Source organism: Bombina bombina, chromosome 10, assembly GCF_027579735.1.
Source record: "Bombina bombina isolate aBomBom1 chromosome 10, aBomBom1.pri, whole genome shotgun sequence".
Classification (NCBI taxonomy): domain Eukaryota; kingdom Metazoa; phylum Chordata; class Amphibia; order Anura; family Bombinatoridae; genus Bombina; species Bombina bombina.
Window position 1 is genome coordinate 26,088,155 of NC_069508.1, and position 20,057 is coordinate 26,108,211.

General features: G+C 36.0%; 2 protein-coding genes across 5 annotated transcripts in view; one reads left to right on the top strand and one right to left on the bottom strand.

The window, feature by feature from the left end:
* Positions 1 to 10,131, bottom strand: part of DDAH1 (dimethylarginine dimethylaminohydrolase 1) — a 371,445-nt gene extending 361,314 nt beyond the window's left edge. For 2 of the 4 annotated variants that reach the window (XM_053693885.1, XM_053693887.1), the window contains exon 1: positions 9,293 to 9,564. The gene's annotated coding sequence lies outside the window, so the exon portion shown is untranslated. Of the gene's footprint in view, positions 1 to 9,292; positions 9,565 to 10,002 lie in introns of those variants that run through there. The other 2 variants (XM_053693888.1, XM_053693889.1) reach the window with 2 other exon arrangements.
* A 5,476-nt stretch (positions 10,132 to 15,607) lies between these two features.
* CCN1 (cellular communication network factor 1) lies at positions 15,608 to 18,599 on the top strand. The gene is made up of 5 exons (XM_053693891.1): positions 15,608 to 15,770; positions 16,208 to 16,421; positions 16,800 to 17,147; positions 17,369 to 17,571; positions 17,678 to 18,599. Exons 1-5 carry the CDS (start codon positions 15,723 to 15,725, stop codon positions 17,975 to 17,977), a joined length of 1,113 nt encoding a protein of 370 aa, XP_053549866.1. The 5' UTR covers positions 15,608 to 15,722; the 3' UTR covers positions 17,978 to 18,599.
* Positions 18,600 to 20,057: the final 1,458 nt, after the last annotated feature.

Below are 20,057 nucleotides of genomic sequence, written 5' to 3' on the forward strand. Positions count from 1 at the left end.
TGTCTGTTTCACATTAGCTATGAAACACTACAAAGATTCTTTCAAAAAAGACTCTGCTCTGTCTGAAACATTCCTAGGAGCTGACGCATGTCCACACCAGAGCAGTTACTTCCGAGGACAGGAGACATTCCCACGAATTGGCCACCTAGAGGGCTTTAACGAATAGAATGAATGCAGTCTTCTCATTTAAGCCAGTCAGACAGTAGCTAATCTTACCTTTGCCGTTTTATTGCCAAAAATATTAGCAGAATGACATGCGATGTCTTGTAGTTTGCACCTCCAATTAGCGAGTATTAGATGCACAGTACTGCCCTATGTCTAAGTACATAAGGTATGGAATTAATATTAAACAGTATTAAAGGGACACTGAACCCAAAAATTTTGTTTTGTAATTCAGAAAGAGCATGCAATTTTAAGCAACTTTCTAATTTACTCCTATTATCAATTTTTCTTTGTTCTCTTGCTATCTTTATTTGAAAAAGAAGGTATCTATGCTTTCTTTGGGTTCAGTACTCTGGACAGCAATTTTTTATTGGTGGATGAATTTATCCACTAATCAGCAAGGACAACCCAGGTTGTTCACCAAAAATGGGCCGGCATCTAAACTTACATTCTTGCATTTTAAATAAAGATAACAAGAGAATGAAGAACATTTGATGATAGGAGTAAATTAGAAAGTTGCTTAAAATGTCATGCTCAATCTGAATCATGAAAGAAAAATTTTGGGTACAGTGTCCCTTTAATATTATAGGGACAATGCTAAATAACATACTAGGCAGCATTGCATTAATGAGCCCAGCTAACTTTGTACAAAGAGCTTAAAGGGACATGAAACCCAATTTTTTTTCTTTCATGATTTAGAAAGTGCAGCAATTTTAAACAACTTTCCTATTTATTTCTATTATTTAATTTACTTCATTCTCTTGATATCCTTTGTTGAAAATAATATCTAAAGAGGCTCAGTCGCTGGTGATTGGTGGCTGCACATAGATGCTTGGGGGTCGATTTAACAAGGGCCGAATAGCTCTTGTTCCCCTTGTTTCCGCCGATTGGCCGCGAATTTGCAGGGGGCGGCATTGCACAAGCAGTTCTGGTGAACTACTTGTGCAATGATAAATGCCGACAGCATACGCATTCAGCGATGTCTGTCGGACATTATACGCTGCAGCGTATCATGTCGGACAGACATTGGTAAAGCTACCTCTTGGTGTGATTGGCTCGCCCATATGCATTGCTATTTGTTCAACAATGGAGATCTAAATAATGAAAATTAGATAATAGAAGTAAATTGGAATGTTGTTTAAAATTGCGTTTTCTATCTGAATCATGAATGAAAAATGTTGGGTTTCATGTCCCTTTAAAGGGATAGACAGGTAAAAACTGAAATGTGCATTTGTGATAGACACGTTTTTGCAGTATAGTTATATTAGAAAAAATGCTTCAGATAAAAATGCATTACGTTTTTATTTAGCAGCATATGCACATATGCTGTGAGGGCCCATGCAAAAGTATACAAATATCATTCTACTGAAACATCATGCCTGCTCAAAGAGATGGTGGTGGTGTGTATTGCATCTGTGAATACTTCATTTGCATCATACAAGCAACTGCTGATTTTCTGAGAAGGTGTGGTGTTTGAATACTAGTGCACAGGCCCTCGCAGCATATGTGTGTATGCTGCTGAAAAACTGTAATACATTTTACACGCTAATAGAAGTATACTGTAAAACTGCTTCTATGTAAGAATGACATTTGGACCTTTCTATCCCTTTAAACCCGTAATGGTTTTACAAGTGTGCACAAGCATACAGTACCACCCCAAGTCTTTCATGTTATACCCCTATGTGCAGGAGACAAAATAGCCCCACCCAACCCAGTATGTCTTCAGACTGTAGCTGCCCAGTAATGGTCCTGGACTGTCCAACTCCATCCACATAAAGCCTCCCACCCAGCCATACTAGTATTGACTCACAGGCTTAACCTGTTTTTGGGTTAAACACATAGGTAAATGCCTGCACTGAAACAGTAGGCAATGCTCTTGCCAAACAGGAAACTGCCAGTGAGCCAAGCAGGAGCAGGAACCACATTTCCCCCAATCAAGAACATAGACTATGTCCACCTATCATAGTTTAGTGAAAACATCTTATATTATTTCCCCAGTGACATTACAGGTGACTGCTTATTAAATAATAAATTATATAACATTATATATAGAATGTTAAAATCCAGTAAAAAAAATATATTTTATAAGTGTTTGACATAAAAACTAATAGTCAACATTTTGTTTACATTTCACGCCAAAATGGAAACAGCCTTTAACAATAAAAATAAATACTGTTTAAAACAATACTTGTAAAAGTTGCAAAGTGATTATATAGTGATAGAAAAACAGTGCACAGTCTGCCCATCCTGACAACCACATTTAAATGGGGTAGCAGTGGTGCGGATGGAAACGGATTGCAATAGTTAAAGTGATGGTAAATTCTAGCATTTTGGATTTTCCAGTGCAACAAATAAAAGGAAATTCAGTCAAAAAGTATAAAATATTTAATGCTGAAAGTTATTTTATTTGTTTGTAGTGTTCGCCGCGCTGAGAGCTCAAGCTCTTCACTCATTGTAGATGCAGCTACTAGATAGAAGCATTGTCAAAGTGTTGCTTTTATAAAAAGACAGATAGATAGATAGATAGATAGATAGATAGATAGATAGATAGATACATACATACATACAGTATCTCACAAAAGTGAGTACGCCCCTCACATTTTTGTAAATATTTTATTATACCTTTTCATTTGACAACACTGAAGAAATGACACTTTGCTACAATGTAAAGTAGTGAGTGTACAGCCTGTATAACAGTGTAAATTTGCTGTCCCCTCAAAATAACTTAACACACAGCCATTAATGTCTAAACCGTTGGCAACAAAAGTGAGTGGAAATTTCCAAATTGGGCCCAAAGTGTCAATATTTTGTGTGGCCACCATTATTTTCCTTCACTGTCTTAACCCTCTTGGGCATGGAGTTCACCAGAGCTTAACAGGTTGCCACTGGAGTCCTCTTCCACTCCTCCATGAGAACATCATGGAGCTGGTGGATGTTAATCCCCCACCTTCTGTTTGAGGATGCTCCACAGATGCTCAATAGGGTTTAGGTCTGGAGACATGCTTGGCCAGTCCATCACCTTTACCCTCAGCTTCTTTAGCAAGGCAGTGGTTGTCTTGGAGGTGTGTTTGGGGTCGTTATCATGTTGGAATACTGCCCTGCGGCCCAGTCTCTGAAGCTCTGCTTCAGTATGTCACAGTACATGTCAGCATTCATGGTTCCCTCAATGAACTGTAGCTCCCCAGTGCCGGCAGCACTCATGCAGGCCCAGACCATGACACTCCCACCATCATGCTTGACTGTATGCAAGACACACTTGTCTTTGTACTCCTCACATAGTTGCTGCCACACATGCTTGAGAGCTTCTGAAACAAATAAGTTTATCTTGGTCTCATCATACCACAGGACATGGTTCCAGTAATCCATGTCCTTAGTCTGCTTGTCTTCAGCAAACTGTTTGCGGGCTTTCTTGTGCATCACCTTTAGAAGAGGCTTCCTTCTGGGACGACAGCCATGCAGACCAATTTGATGCAGTATGAGGCGTATGGTCTAAGCACTGACAGGCTGACGCTCCACCCCTTCAACCTCTGCAGCAATGCTGGCAGCACTCATACATCTATTTCCCAAAGACAACCCCTGGATATGACGCTGAACATGTGCAGTCAACTTCTTTGGTCGACCATGGTGAGGCCTGTTCTGAGTGGAACCTGTCCTGTGAAACTGCTGTAAGGTTGTGCCCACCGTGCTGCAGCTTAGATTCAGGGTCTTGGCAATCTTCTTATAGCCTAGGCCATCTTTTGTAGAGCAACAATTCTTTTTTTCAGATCCTCAGAGAGTTCTTTGCCATGAGGTACCATGTTGAACTTCCAGTGACCAGTATGAGAGAGTGTGAGAGTGATAACACCAAATTTAACACACCTGCTCCCCATTCACACCTGAGACCTTGTAACACTAACGAGTCACATGACATGGGGGAGGGAAAATGGCTAATTGGGCCCAATTTGGACATTTCCACGTAGGGTTGTACTCACTTTGGTTGCCAATGGTTTAGACATTAATGGCTGTGTGTTGAGTTATTTTGAGGGGACAGCAAATTTACACTGTTATACAGACTGTACACTCACTACTTTACATTGTAGCAAAGTGTCATTTCTTCAGTGTTGTCACATGATAAGATATATTAAAATATTTACAAAAATGTGAGGGGTGTATTCACTTTTGTGAGATACTGTATATATATTATATATATATATATATATATATATATACATACATACATAAATAGGAAAGCATAATTCTAACATTAGTAAAGAACTGCATTTGGACCTTCAGTTTAGTGCACCTTTGACTTAGCGCTCGAGCAATAGCCTACGCAAGTTTTCCAGAATTCTCCCATAGAAATTTATTATGTGAGTGATTTAGAGCACTTGCACTATCCAACATCCAGATGTTAGTATGCCCTAGACTTTCACTCAGGCACTAATATTTTACTTTCAACTTGTAAGATAACAATAAAAACAGAAGAGCTTTGGATTGCGCTCTGGTGATGTTAGCGCACCATAGCGCTATCATTTTTACGTTAACCTTGTAATCTAGGTGTCTAAATGGACATGAAAACCAAAATGTTCCTTTTGTGAATCAGATAAAGTATAGAAATGTATACAACTTTCCTATAAACTTCTATTATCTAATTATCTTCATTCCTTTGGTGAAAATCATACCAAGGTAGGCTTAGGAGCTGTGAGCTAGCTGCTGATTGGTGGCTGCACATAAATGCCTCTTGTCATTGCATCTTGTTCAGCTAGCTCCCAGAAGTGCATTGCTGCTCCTTCAAGAGAATGAAGCAAAATTGATCCTTCGAAGTACATTGGAAAGTTTAGAAATATATGCACTGTCTGAATCATAAAGGGGGAAAAAGGGGTTTCCTCTCCTCAAAACCTCGCCAGCATGGAGAGAAATCACACAAATCGTTGGGATATTTTTTAGACCTTGTATTGATATTTAGGAGTCTCTGTTTCACATAAAGAGCACTACATAAACGTCTCAAGATAAAATTTGTGTTTCTAATTTGTATTAAGGGCCTCGCGTACCGACGAGACTTCTTAGAAAATCTCGCCTGAGCGGTGAGGTTTGAATATCAGGCTCTGAAACACAGAAACATCCGTTGTTAAATGGCTGAGCGCTTTCCTTTTGCTACAAATGTCTGTGCTGCAGAGCAGACCTTCAGTAGGTCGTTTTTATTAAATGGTATTTCATTGCATAACAGGTTTGTACAGGAAGTGCATGTCTGTGTTTTACTAAGTAGTTTTACATTTCCTGCTTCTGGGTTACACAGTAAATGATGAATTTTAAATGAATGTAGTGAAAATACTTTGGATTACATGAAGCCTAAAATAATTTGGTTTACAAGAACAATATAGGACATACCTAAAATATCCGTTAACCAGTTAGCTGCTGAACTGAATACATAAACTAAAGAGGAATATTAAATGCAAATAACTGATATAAAAATGATATAATCACATGAAAGCAGCAACTAAATTTCTATTCAGTTAAAGCTGTTTAAAATTAAAGGGATATTAAACCCAATTTTTTTCTTTAAAGGGACACTGAACCCAAAAAAAAAATATTTTGTGATTCCGATAGAGCATGCAACTTTAAGCAACTTTCTAATTTACTCCTATTATCAATTTTTCTTCATTCTCTTGCTATCTTAATTTGAAAAAGAAGGCATCTAAGCTAAGGAGCCAGTCAGTTTTTGGTTAAGACCCATGACAGCACTTTATTATTGGTGGGTGAATTTATCCACCAATCAGCAAGAACAACCCAGGTTGTTCACCAAAAATGGGCCGGCATCTAAACTTACATTCTTGCTATTCAAATAAAGATACCAAGAGAATGAAGAAAATTTGATAACAGGAGTAAATTAGAAAGTTGCTTAAAATTGCATGTTCTATCTGAATCACGAAAGAAAAAATTGGGTTCAGTGTCCCTTTAATGATTCAGATAGAGCAGCAATTTTAAGCAACTCTCAAATTTAATCCTATTATCATTTTTTTCTTCATTCTCTTGGTATCTTTATTTGAAAAAGCAAAAATGCTTAGGAGCCGCCCCATTTTTGGTTCAGCACCTGGATAGCGCTTTTCTGATTGGTGTCTAAATGTAGCCACCAATCAGCAAGTGCTACCCAGGTGCTGAACCAAAAATGGGCCGGCTCGTAAGCTTACATCGCTGCTTTTCAAATAAAGATACCAAGAGAACGAAAAAACTTGATAATAGGAGTAAATAAGAAAGTTGCTTAAAATTGCTCCTCTATCTGAATCATGAAAGAAAAATGTTGGGTTCAGTAACGTTAAATGAATATAATGTTTGTTCAGCGCTGATTCCCAGGGATATCATGTTCATTGGATAAGCCAACACTGTATTGGTGCAGATTGGCCTAAACATAGCTGTTTTATACAGGGTGGAGCATCAATTTAAAAACTGAATATATTTTGAAAATATACTTTTTAGACGCAATTTGTCTTTTAACTCCAATTACTTCCAATTCCCATTAAACAGAATGTTTTTAGATACAGTTTATTTTCTTTAATTTGACTAATGATGAGTGTGATTAGCAGTGATTAATGCTTCAATAGTTTGCTTACGGCCACACACATGTGTTTGTGTGTGTTTTTGGGGCTGTGGGGGGCAACAAGTAGAGGGTCTTTCTAAAAATAATTACAGTGTTTTTCAAATATCTCCCCCTCAACATCCCTCTGTAATTGGCAAACAAACAAGTGATAAATTACTTTAGCTAAGGGCACAAAAATAAGCTATAATTATAAATGACTTCTCAAAAACAACAGACGTACTGAAAGGGACATAAAACCCAAACTAGATTTATGTATTAGCAAAAAATGTTCTAGTAAAAGTAATGACATATTTGTACATATGTCCACTGCAGCCTCATTCAAATACTATTAGGGATCCATTTATCAAAGGCTTCGCTCCGAACCTGCAGTCCGTATTTAAAGTGAATGTAAATTTTGATGAATCAGTGCCTGGTTTTTAATAATCCTATTAAAAACATGGGCACTTTCATTCATCAAACTTTAAATGACACTGCTTTTTTTAAAATACCTTTTCTTTCTGCAAGCCGGTCCAGCGCTTCCTCCGCCTGTCACAAGCCTCTGCCGACGTCAGAAATGACGATTCTGGCCTTCCACCAATCACAGCGTTGCTTTAAACAGTGATTCCCCGGGGGGAAGCCGTGATTGGAGGATGCCGGAATCGTCATTCCTGACGTAAGAAGAGGCTTGCAACGGGCTGGAGAGGCTTGCAGATAGAAAAGGTGAGTATTTTAACAAAAGCAGTGTCATTTAAAGTTTGATGAATGAAAGTGACCCTGTTTTTAATAGGATTATTAAAAACCGGGCACTCATTCCTCAAACTTTACATTCACTTTAACAAGCAACGGTCATCAGACCGCTGTTTCCCTAACCTCTTCGCCACCTCTTAGGTGGCGAATTATCAATCTTCCCGGTCTTGTTCGACCGGGGAGATTGACAGCTCCTGCCTGCGCACAGCCAATCACGCTGTTGCACAAGAGTGCAAAATTGTATTCTTGTGAAATGCTGAATTACGGCAGTGGCTTGATAAATCAACCCCATTGCCTGCTCAGAGAGCGTATATTGATTCAGTTTGCTGATGAATACAAGTAATTACCAGCTCTCTGAGCAGGTGGGCCATGTTTAAATGAGGATCTGATGGCATATGTACATATGCTCTGTGCACACTTATCTCTATAACTAAAACACTGAACTTGTGTACTAAATGCATTTTGTTGATACAGGTGTATTAAAAAAAAGCTTTCAAAACTAAAAAGGACCCATGTGGATTTCAATTTTGAATTTTAAAGGGACATGAAAGTAACAAGTAATATTTCCTGGTTCAGATACAGCATTCAATTTTAAGAGACTTTCTCTTTGTTGAAAGGCATACCTAGGTAGTCTCAGGAGCAGCAATACACTACTGGGAGATAGCCACTGATTGGTGGCACATATGTCTCTTGTCACTGGCTCACCAGATGCCTTTAGCTAGGTCCCATTATTCTAGAGCTGACATTTACTATTTGTGTAACCCATTAATAGGGGTTAATCCAATAGTCATATGCAAGGCAGCTAGAATAATACAATTATCTACACCAATAGAGCGTTTTTCTTTTTACAAATTCCAAATAGAGAGCTCACAAAAACAAAAATAGATGTGTCCTAAGTTTACACCTACAGTTAACATCAGCTAGTATTTATTTAGCTACAATGTAAAAAAGTATTGAAGATATCACTTGATCTCTTCTTTCACAATGGTGAACCATGTGAAATGAATGAATGAATGAATGAAAAAAAGACTTTTATGGTTACAAGCATTGAAAACTATGATGTAACCGCTCTTTGTGATCCAAGCTAGTGTTAGGAAGGGTCATGAGGAATGCAAGCAATGCTTCCTTCCCAAGCAACATACAAATGACCCCCCTCTTTAATCCCCTGTCCTTGAGCACCCTCCCACACACTATGAGGGGGATTCTCCTGATGACCTATAATAATGAGTATGTGCTCTACTGACCTCTCATTTCCTCCTCAGCTCCCGGCACACCAGCAGCCATGACGCTGATCCATGGCTTTCACCAAATATGGGACATTGTTGGAAAGGATGACAACCTGTCAGTGTGTGAATTGCTCCTTACTGGGACAATGCCAGCTGACATTAGTTAAGGATGAGTAAGATCTTCAATTAACCTTACAGCATAGATAGGGTTACTTTTTGTGCTGATTCTAAAAACAACTGTACTTTTTCTGTTTTGCCAGTAATAAAATCACACACCAATAAAGCAAAGTCATTGAACAATTTTAAACTATCCAGTAACATACAGTGTTAAATCTTATTAACCATATGTTCATTTATTAACCATTTAAACTATATATACACATGCACAAAAAACACAGATAATTGACAAATATTATTATGCAAAAAAGAAAAGTAAATTGCATTTCTTGAAAAGTATGCTCAATGTATAATCATTGCTTATAACAGGCATACTCCATCAATTCCTAAACATTTTTTAGTTGAAAATCAGCAAATTACCTATATCAGTGTATTTATTATCATTTGTCAGTTTGTGGAATACAATAAAAAAAACTGGAATGGTTACCTGTGCTTTAGAAATGCTGAGATCCTATAGATTAGCCAAATTAGTCTTGATTAGCCAGCCGCACAGTCCCAGGAAGCAAAAGGTTAAATCACAAGTCCACATGAGGATACTTTAGAATGTTGCAGAGTCCTTTTTAGGCTGGGGGCGGGCAGAGTAGGGAGCAGCCTCTTCCATCTAAAGTCAGACAGATACCTATGTGTGTACATCCGATGAGACTGCTCTATATTTAACTTCAATATAAACACCTAGTGCAGAATGTAATGTCTCATACTTTAAATTGATTTCAAGTGAAAACTCTCTCTCCTCTCATGATCACAGCCAGCAGATGGTTTCCTTATGTTCATTTATTGACCAAGAGAAGGGAATAGTTTCTCTTGGTGCAGAACTAGACTTAAATCCATGAAACAACTCACAAAGAGGTCTGGGACTGGTTATGAAAACACCACCACCGCCTGCAGATCACACAAAAAATAGCCTAGAGAATATTTTGTTAATCCTTTAAAAAGTCTGCAGGGGTGCAGGATATTATTGTGCACATACCCAACACTACATATCTCACACCTAGAGGTCTAGCTTTCTAAATTCCTAGCTCAACCATCAAGTTCCCATTAAAATGAACAAAGCATTCTTGTAGCTACAGGTTAGGCATAGAGCAAAGCTCATATGGAGAATGTATATGTTATTTTACAGCAAAAGAAAATGTCACTTACTGTTAAATTCCCTCTAAATCCAGCAGGTAATGGAGATTAAGAAAAAAGTACCAAGTTGAGTCCTGTTGATTATATATCTTCATCATTCTGTCCATGGTGTGTGTAGTTTCAAGCACTCAGGCAACTGCTTCTCATACAGGTTAATACAAATGCATACAGTCCCTGGGTGGGTTCTGCCTTATCCTTTATGGGTGGATGTCTGAGTTAACTTGTAATGAAAGTTCTCTACTCAGTGGATTTGGTGATGAGAGCTAATTTCTAAAGTAATCTGATTTTTAGACATTTCTGGTATGTTACTTATTTAATGCTGTGGGGTAGGAGTCTGAAATACATTTTTTCCCCATATCTGAACAACCCATAAGTCTAACTTGGATAGTGTACTTTTTTTGATAGACACATTGCGTGAAAAAAAGAGGAATTCCACAGAATTTCCTGCTTTTGGAACATAAGTCAAGTCTATATTTAACAGCATCTAAAGCTGTCAAGAATGTTTTGTGGTTGGATAACAGGGGTAGAAAAATGCAAGAAACGCAGGCTACTGCTATACCAAATATGGACATATTGTTACGTCTGGAGTCTGATGCTGCATATGGAATTAGTTAGCTCATGAATTTCTTTCTCTCTTAAAAAAAAAAGAAGACAAAATAGGCTTTCAAATCTTGCCACAAATTTTCCTAAAAAAATGTAACTACTAACTGCCCAATTAAATAAAATGGTATTAATTGAAAAGGAAAATGTATCATTTAAATAAAACTGTGGAAATTAGATTTGCAGAAGTAGTAATTGCAACTGTTCAATTTTATTTTTATAGGCACCCAGTTAGTATATTACCAACAAGGCCACTAGTGTTAAGGTCAATGGAGAATATAGAAATAAAGGCCCTGTTGTGGCACAACGTTCTCCTAAGTGTGAGATCATTTAATTTCAAATACATTATTATTTTATAGTATTCAGATTAAATATAGAAAATTATTTCTGTTAAATTGTGCTAATTAAGCTATTTTTTTACAAGAAAAGTGCCAGCAGTTGCAGACACAGACAGCTATAGATGGATAGACAGATAGTGAGATAGATCAGCCTGGTGATACTATATCAACTGTGTTTTGAACTCAACTAATTGGACATAGCCAGTGAGCCAATCAGAAGGGGCATATCTGTGTAGCTGCCTGACATGCACAGTTCAGGAGCCGCAGTGCATACAGTTAGAGACTTGCAGAGGGGCATTTGAAGTGCATTGTTTTACTATTGAATTTGTATGACCCTTATTTTATATCGGTGGAATATATGAGTTCTTATATGTAGATGACATGCAGTAAGTACAGCTGTAAATCATAGGTATTGGAATAATATTGTCTGTCAGTCTGTCTGTCTATCTTGTATGTTTATTTGCAGCATGGGTATTTATTTTATCATAGAGGTCTGTGGGATTGTATATTAACCAATATGTGAATGTATGAAGCAAGATAAAAATGAGTGTATGTATTGCTTTAAAACTGGCTAGTAGATATAGGTTACAATGTTAGTGAATATATTTTACATGGCAGCTGCATGAGATGGGTGTAACATACAGCAGTCCTCTCTGGCACCTGAGGAGTTAAAAGACAATAATAAACTATGTTCTCTATTGCAGAACTAATCTAACCTTCAATACCACTTAGCCCTAGCTTTATATCTTACAATAATAAAACAACCCATCATACAACATTAACCCCTCTGAAAGCCATAAAATGATGCAACACATCAAAGTATTGCTGTGCACCTTGGCAGCCAAACAGTTAAAGGGACATAAAAGAAAATGTACTTGTGTGTTAAAGGGACATGAAACCCAAAATGTTCCTTTCATGATTCAGATAGAGAATACAATTTTAAACAACTTTCAATTTTACTTCTATTATTTAATTTGCTTCCTTCTCTTGTTATCCTTTGCTGAAACATTTATCTAGGTAAGCTCAGGAGCAGCAAAGAACGTATGTTCTAGCTGCTGATTGGTGGCTGCATATATAAACTGATTGCCATTGGCTCAGTTACAAACCAGAAGTGCATTGCTGCTCCTTCTACAAATGATACCAAGAGAATGAAGCAAATTTGATAATAGGAGTAAATTAGAAAGTTGCTTAAAATTGCTGTTCTATCTGAATCATTAAAGCAAAAATGTGGGTTTTATATCCATTCAAAGCATGTTACTATTTTTATAGCTATGTGTTTAACCCCTGAACACATCTGGTGAGCCAATAGCAGGATGCATATGTGTGTAGCCACTAATCACCAGCTCGCTACTAGCAGTGTACTGCTTCTCCTGAGCATAGCTAGGTATGTTTGGTCTTTTAACACAGGGTACAGATAGAATGAAGTCAAATTTATAACAGAACTACACTGTAAAGTCTCTATCTGAGCCATGAACATTTCATTTTGACTTTTATATCCTTTAAAAGAATATGAATCATATACTTTTTTAATAGATATAAATGGACAAATAGATAGATGATAGATGGATAATATAATAGAAGGATACATAGATAATATAATAGATAGATAAATGATAGATATAGATAGATCATATAATAGATATATAAATGATAGATAGATATAGATAATATAATATATATATAAATGATAGATAGATATAGATAGATAATATAATATATATAATAAATGGACAAATAGATGATAGATGGATAATATAATAGAAGGATAGATATATAATCTAATAGACAAATGATAGAGATAGATAGATAATATAATAGATATATAAATGATAGATAGCTATAGACAGAGATAGATAGATAGATAATATAATAGATATATAAATGCTAGATAGATAGAGATAGATAATATAATAGATATATAAAAAGATAATATAACAGAAGGATAGATAGCCAAATATAATAGATAGACAGACAGATAATATAATAGAAGGATAGCTAAATATAATTGAATAGATATTTAGATAGATAAGGCAGTTGGCAGATACAGACAGACAGTCAGGTAGACAGATAGATAGATAGATAGATAGATAGATAGATAGATAGATAGATGATAGATAGACAAATAGAGATAGATAGATAGACAGACAGACAGACCGAGATAGATAGGTAGATAGATAGTTACCCAAATACAAGAAGTTTAACTTATCAAGGCACTGATGATGTTTAAAAACACCAACAAAATATTTTGTAGAAACTGAGCACTGTAACCACACAATCTGTCAGTGTAGCAGTTAGCAACACACAGCTATCGACAGCATCCCCTGTAATCAGTCAAGCTCTGAGCACATAGGTCAAAGTGAGCTAAGTATGCAGTGAACCTGCTCCCTGAGTAATTAGCAGCCTATCAGACCTGCTATCAATAATACCAGCTATCTCTTTACTGAATATCCTCTGTTTGCAGGATGTTATTGCTTACTGGCAATGTGATAAATATATAAACTAATTCCTACTAATATCTAGTGTATGATTAGTTACTATAAAACAATCACAGGACATTTTGGACAAACCTCAAGTGCTGTGGTTGTGGGGTGTGAGGGTGATTCTGTGATCAGATATGGTTAATGTGTATTGCTTTATTTCCCATAATGAGGTGAAAACCCAGTGACCACATCTTGTGCCCAGATGGAGCTGCCAGTATTTATAATGAACATTCTTCTTTATTTTAGTTTGCAAGGACACATTTAACTCAATTGCATTGTCTGAGATCCATAGATATATAACCTAATACATTCCTAAATGACTTGCCCTGCTGCATATGAATCTTTTAAAAATTCCAGGTCAAACTTGTTTTATGTAAAGATTTAAAGATAGTTCATTTAGAACTTGCATTTACACATAACTTAAAGAAAGGGTTAATAGATGCACAAAATAGTATATTATTTTCTGATAAAATACATACATAATCCAACATATACTTATTGCCATTTCTATTTATCTATCTAGCTATAAAATCATCTATCAATATATCTATCTTTCATCTATCTTATATTATCATCTGTCTATTTCTCTATCATCATCTACCTATTCAATCTATCATTTATCCATCTATCTAACCTAATCTATCATCTATCTATATAATCTATCATCTGTCAAGTCTATCTAGCTATCTATTATCTGTCTGTCTATCTATCAAATCTATTCATCATCGATCTAGCTATATATCTAGCTTTCATCTATCTTATATTATCATCTGTCTAGTTCTCTATCATCTATCTATATAATCTATCATCTATCAAGTCTATCTATTGCCTATCCGTCTATCTATCAAATCTATTCATCATCGATCTAGCTATATATCTAGCTTTTACCAATCTTATATTATCATCTGTCTAGTTCTCTATCATCTATCTATCATGTATCTATTACCTATCTATTCAATCTATCATGTATCCATGTATCTAACCTAATCTATCTATATCAGTGTTTTTCAACCAGTGTGCCGTGGCACACTAGTGTGCTGTGAGAGATCCTCAGGTGTGCCACGGCAGACTGACAACAGTGTGACATATTTTTTAAACTTTGCTTGTTTTTTACTCCCAGTGCAGGGGTAGTTTGTAGGAGGCATGGCATAACAGCACAATACATACAGTATGTGTGTGTTTGTGTGTATGTGTATATATATATATATATATGCTGTATTAGGCTACTACATACAGCATGTGTGTGTTTGTGTGTATGTGTATATATATATATGCTGTATTAGGCTACAATGTGTGATTTTTTTAAAATTTTGGGATGGTGGTGTGCCACAGGATTTTTTAATGTAAAAAAGTGTGCCACGGCAAAAAAAAGGTTAAAAATCACTGATCTATATAATCTATCATCTATCAAGTCTATCTAGCTATCTATTATCTGTGTGTCTATCTATCAAATCTATTTATCATCGATCTAGCTATATATCTAACTTTCATCTATCTTATATTATCATCTATTTCTCTATCTATCATGTATTTATCTATTATCTATCTAATCAATCTATCATGTATCTAACCTAATCTATATAATTTATCATCTATCTATTAATCTATATATAATCCATTATATAATCCATTATCTACCATCTCTCTATTAATCTATCAATCTATTGGTCTATCATCTATCTAATCTATCTATATCTAATCTATTATCTATCATCTCTCTATAAATATATCAATTCATCTATCTAATTTATATCTATCTAATCATCTGTCTATATACCTATCTATATCTATATCTATCTATCTATCTATCTATCTATCTATCTATCTATCTTTTATAAAAGCAACCCATTGACAATGCTTCTGTGAATTCTTTGCCAAACTGGTAAACTGAATTCCACCATCTCTTGACAAAAAGGAAACCCATAACTTGTTTATACAAATTCTGAGGCTTTTTTAGACTTTTTTTTTCTAGTTGGAAGAAAACGGTCTTTGAAAGCTACAGCCTGAGCTGAGTTTTTTTCTTCTCCTTGTGGGACAAAAAGCTCCCATTAGACGGGGAGGGACTTGGCCGAGGATCGCGCCAACAAACATTCCTGAGATGTTTTGTGAATGCTGGAACGTTAGCCCAGCGGAGACGTCACCGGTGCTGCGTGCTGCGGAGTGATATATAAGGAGCCGAATACCCGCTCTTCTCCAGTCTGCAAAGCCGCTCCAGCAGAGACATTAGCTCCTCAGTCAGAGACACGCGAGGAACTTGCACCTGCGCTCTGTGCATTTTATTTTTTTTATTGTGACTTTTTTTTTACTTCCAAAAATGAATCCTATTGTGGTTGCTGCATTTCTTGTTGGAATGTTAGATTTGGTAAGTACACTTTTTATTATAAAAAAAGTTACAGTCTCCTGGTTCCCTTAAATGAAAGCTTAGCTTGTAAAACAAATAGTATACATGATATTAAGTAAGAATAATAGTGCATCAATTGGGTGCCGAGTTACAGTGCTGTGAGCAAATGTTAACGATTTGATGGAAACAATAGAAGAGCAATATATGAAAGTTTAAATGACCTGTCATGGCCATGTGCTAAAATAGTAGTTAACCCCCCTTTTGCCTAAACATAATATTTTGTGTTCAGCTAGAACATTCCATTGTAACCCTCCCTGTTTGTTAAGGGGTTAAATACTGCTGCAGCCCTCCTTGGCAGATAAAGAGTTAAACTGGACTAGTGTTTGATTTGTTCTTAGCTGCTTAAGACATAAAAAAAAAGTTTATTAATGATTTTTTTTCTCTGTTCTTCTTTACAGGCTTATTCTTCATGCCCTGCTGTGTGCCAGTGCCCTGTAGAAGTGCCCAGATGTGCCCCAGGGGTTGGTTTGGTATTGGACAGCTGTGGCTGTTGCAAAGTGTGTGCCAGGCAACTTAATGAAGACTGCAGCAAAACTCAGCCTTGTGATCACACCAAGGGACTGGAATGCAATTTCGGAGCAAGCTCCAGAGCTATCAAAGGCATCTGCAGAGGTAAGAAGCCTTCTGCATGTATTGTCTTGTGTCATCTGTATAGTATTGCAGACCCTTCTAGAGAGAAATGAGTTTTAATTGGGCGAAATCCTCAAGGAGTTTAGTAAAACTGAGTCCTTGTACGGTTGTGCGTTGTTGATGTTAGCTTGGCAAAAAAGCATATGATTTCAGCAGTGTGGAATGCAATTCAGTGTCTGGGCTGTACTAAAAAGAGCTTAAGGAAAAGTCATTCCTGACTGACTTATTGTTCAATGTGAAATTCACTGGGGAGTTATAGGAAAATGTAAAAGAACTTTTAATTCATAGCATGTGTATGTGCAATGCGAATGGAAAGTCAGACTGAATCCTAACCTTTCCTTTTTTTCTCTTTTCCTGCAGCAAAGTCAGAAGGAAGACCTTGTGAATACAACTCCAGGATATATCAGAATGGAGAGAGCTTTCAGCCCAACTGCAAACATCAGTGCACATGCATAGACGGAGCTGTGGGCTGCTTACCCCTGTGCCCACAAGAACTCTCCCTCCCTAACCTGGGCTGCTCAAACCCAAGACTAGTAAAGGTCCCAGGGCAGTGCTGTGAGGAATGGGTCTGTGATGAAGATAAAGACTCTGTGGACGAGTTGGACGACTTTTTTAACAAAGAATTTGGATTAGACACTAATGAAGGCGAACTGACCAGCAAAAATGAATTTGTTGCAGTCATCAAAGGAGGACTCAAAATGTTACCTGGTAAGTACATTTTTTCTTTCTAAACTAAAGCTATTTATAGTGCGACTATTTCAAATATGCTATTAAGAGTTCTTGTACAGACAAGTCATGAGCGATTTAGATGAAGATGTATTTATAGTATGTCATTTGTAGAACCGAATAACAAATGTATAGAAATGGGCATTTTATTAATTGGAGCAAGCATTCAAATTTTTTTTTTCTCTCTTTTTTTTCCCCTGTAGTTTTTGGCTCTGATCCACAAAGTCGTGCTGTTGAAAATCCAAAGTGTATTGTTCAGACCACATCATGGTCCCAGTGCTCAAAAACATGTGGAACTGGAATTTCAACAAGGGTGACTAATGACAACAGTAACTGCAGACTTGTGAGAGAAACTAGGATCTGTGAAGTTCGCCCATGTGGGCAGCCCAGCTATGCCAGTTTAAAGGTGAGCCTTGTTCCCTTGTACCAATGTGTTTTGTCTTCTCTAGGAAGTCCATATATGGTGATTCTGAGTCACGTAATTAATTCATTTCTGTTTTTTCTACTTTCAGAAGGGAAAAAAATGTACAAAGACCAAAAAATCTTCAGCTCCAGTTAGATACACATATGCCGGATGTTCAAGTGTGAAAAAGTATCGTCCTAAGTACTGTGGTTCTTGCGTGGATGGGCGATGCTGTACACCGCAACAAACAAGGACTGTCAAAATCAGATTCCGTTGTGAAGATGGAGAGTTTTTTACTAAAAATGTTATGATGATCCAGTCATGTAGATGCAACTTCAACTGCCCTCACACCAACGAAGCTTACCCGTACTACAGACTATTCAATGATATTCACAAATTCAGAGATTAAATCTGAAGAAAAAAAAACATTAAAAAAGGGACAATTACCTTTTACTTGAGTAAAATGGGGAGAACTTGCAGTTTTTGGAAAATTGTGCAATGTCTTCTATGGACTTTTTTTGTGGGAAAAAAAGATCTTTGGAGCTGGATATTTTTTATCTGGACTTTGTTACAACAGACTGAAATATTTTAGTGCTTCATAATATTGGAGCAAATGAATCGCTTCTTTTTTGGAGCATATTATATTAAACTGTTTTCTGTTTGTAAATTATCTGCTAAGTATTCTGGCCCTTACACTATTTTTTTGTTTTGTTAATGCAAATTGTTAACAGAAGACCAAAACTTTGTATATTTGTATAAAAAAAAACAACAACTTGAATGTTACATTCCTTCCTGAAGGAGTTCGCATTTTATAGCGTTCATATTTGGCAGCTATCACAATCCAGCAATTCTTTAGCAAACAGAATTCAGCAGTGTATTGTTTCTTAATTAAATATGTTTATTTATCAAAATGTAGCTTATTTTGTGACAATTGTAATACTGGAAATAAATTGTAAATGACTTTAATTTTATATTCAAGGAATTTTAAATATAATTATTTATGAAAGTAATCAATAAAATATTTACATATATATCTCTTCTGTGTTTCCATTTCTATGACAAATATATGTGTTTTGTAAACGCTTGGTAACAGTAAAGAAAGTTATTTAACCCTTTACATACATGGATAATCAGATGTATTAAAGGGACACTGAACCCAAATTATTTCTTTTGTGATTCAGATAGAGCATGAAATTTTAAGCAATTTTCTAATTTACTCCTATTATCAATTTTTTTTTATTCTTTTGGTAACTTTATTTGAAATGCAAGAATGTAAGTTTAGATGCCGGCCCATTTTTGGTGAACAACCTGGGTTGTCCTTGCTGATTGGTGGATACATTCATCCACCAATAAAAAAGTGCTGTCCAGAGTACTGAAACCAAGGAAAAAAGCTTAGATGCCTTATTTTTCAAATAAAGATAGCAAGAGAACGAAGAAAAATGATAATAGGAGTAAATGAAAAAGTTGCTTAAAATTGCATGCTCTATTTTAATCACGAAAGAAACATTTTGGGTTCAGTGTCCCTTTAACCATAGAAATAAGAAATTAAGGGATACTGGTTACATTATTACTAAACATAAAAAATAGGTATTGTATATGCAAAAAAGCATTATTACATTGATATTGAAACAGAAAGTGTTTGTGCATATCCGGTCCCGAGGGACAATTTGTTTATTGGCTGATAAAGATAAATCTCACAGGTGTATTGGTGAACATTGACACACCCCATAATCCTGGTAAGCAAAAAGAAGTGTCTTACTCAGGATGGGAATATACTTATGTATGTATGTATATATATATATATATATATATATATATAAAGAAAGATTGGCATACATTTTATGATAAACATATTGCACATATTTTACTATTTTAGTTTTGTTAGCCTGATTATTATTATAAATTTCTTACAGTCTAAAAGCACAATAGTAATTTCTTAATTTCCGCTTCCCAGGAACTACCACTATGTAGACAAATTCCTAGTTATGAGTCTACTTCAAAAGTTTATTACTTCACCATGCAGGTAACAGCTTGAACCTCCTACATAACCTCATTGCATCTAGAAAGTGTATTATGCTAATTTTATATATTTTTAGAAAAACCTTTTTAAGGCAAATTTAATTATAACAAAAAAACATTAAAACCATTATTCCATCCATACATCACAAGCAGTTCTGCATACAAATCTATATCACATAATCACGTCTGCGCAGATACCATTCGCTTGCATTACATAATAGCTGCCAGTAGTGAGTTATAGATTCCAACCTACGTTTTTGGAAAACTGAACTGTGTACAAAGGAATGTCAAGCTAAGCTGTAGGGGGTAGTTTGCTTTCACTATATGAGCTTGAAGTAATGACTTGCACTAATCCTAATAACTAAGCGATTAAAAGTAAACATACAACTAGCTAAATAGAAAAGAATTCAAGGAATTTCAAGTACTTTTTCCAAAATGTGTAAAGGCCACAGAAAAATAACCGTTTTGTA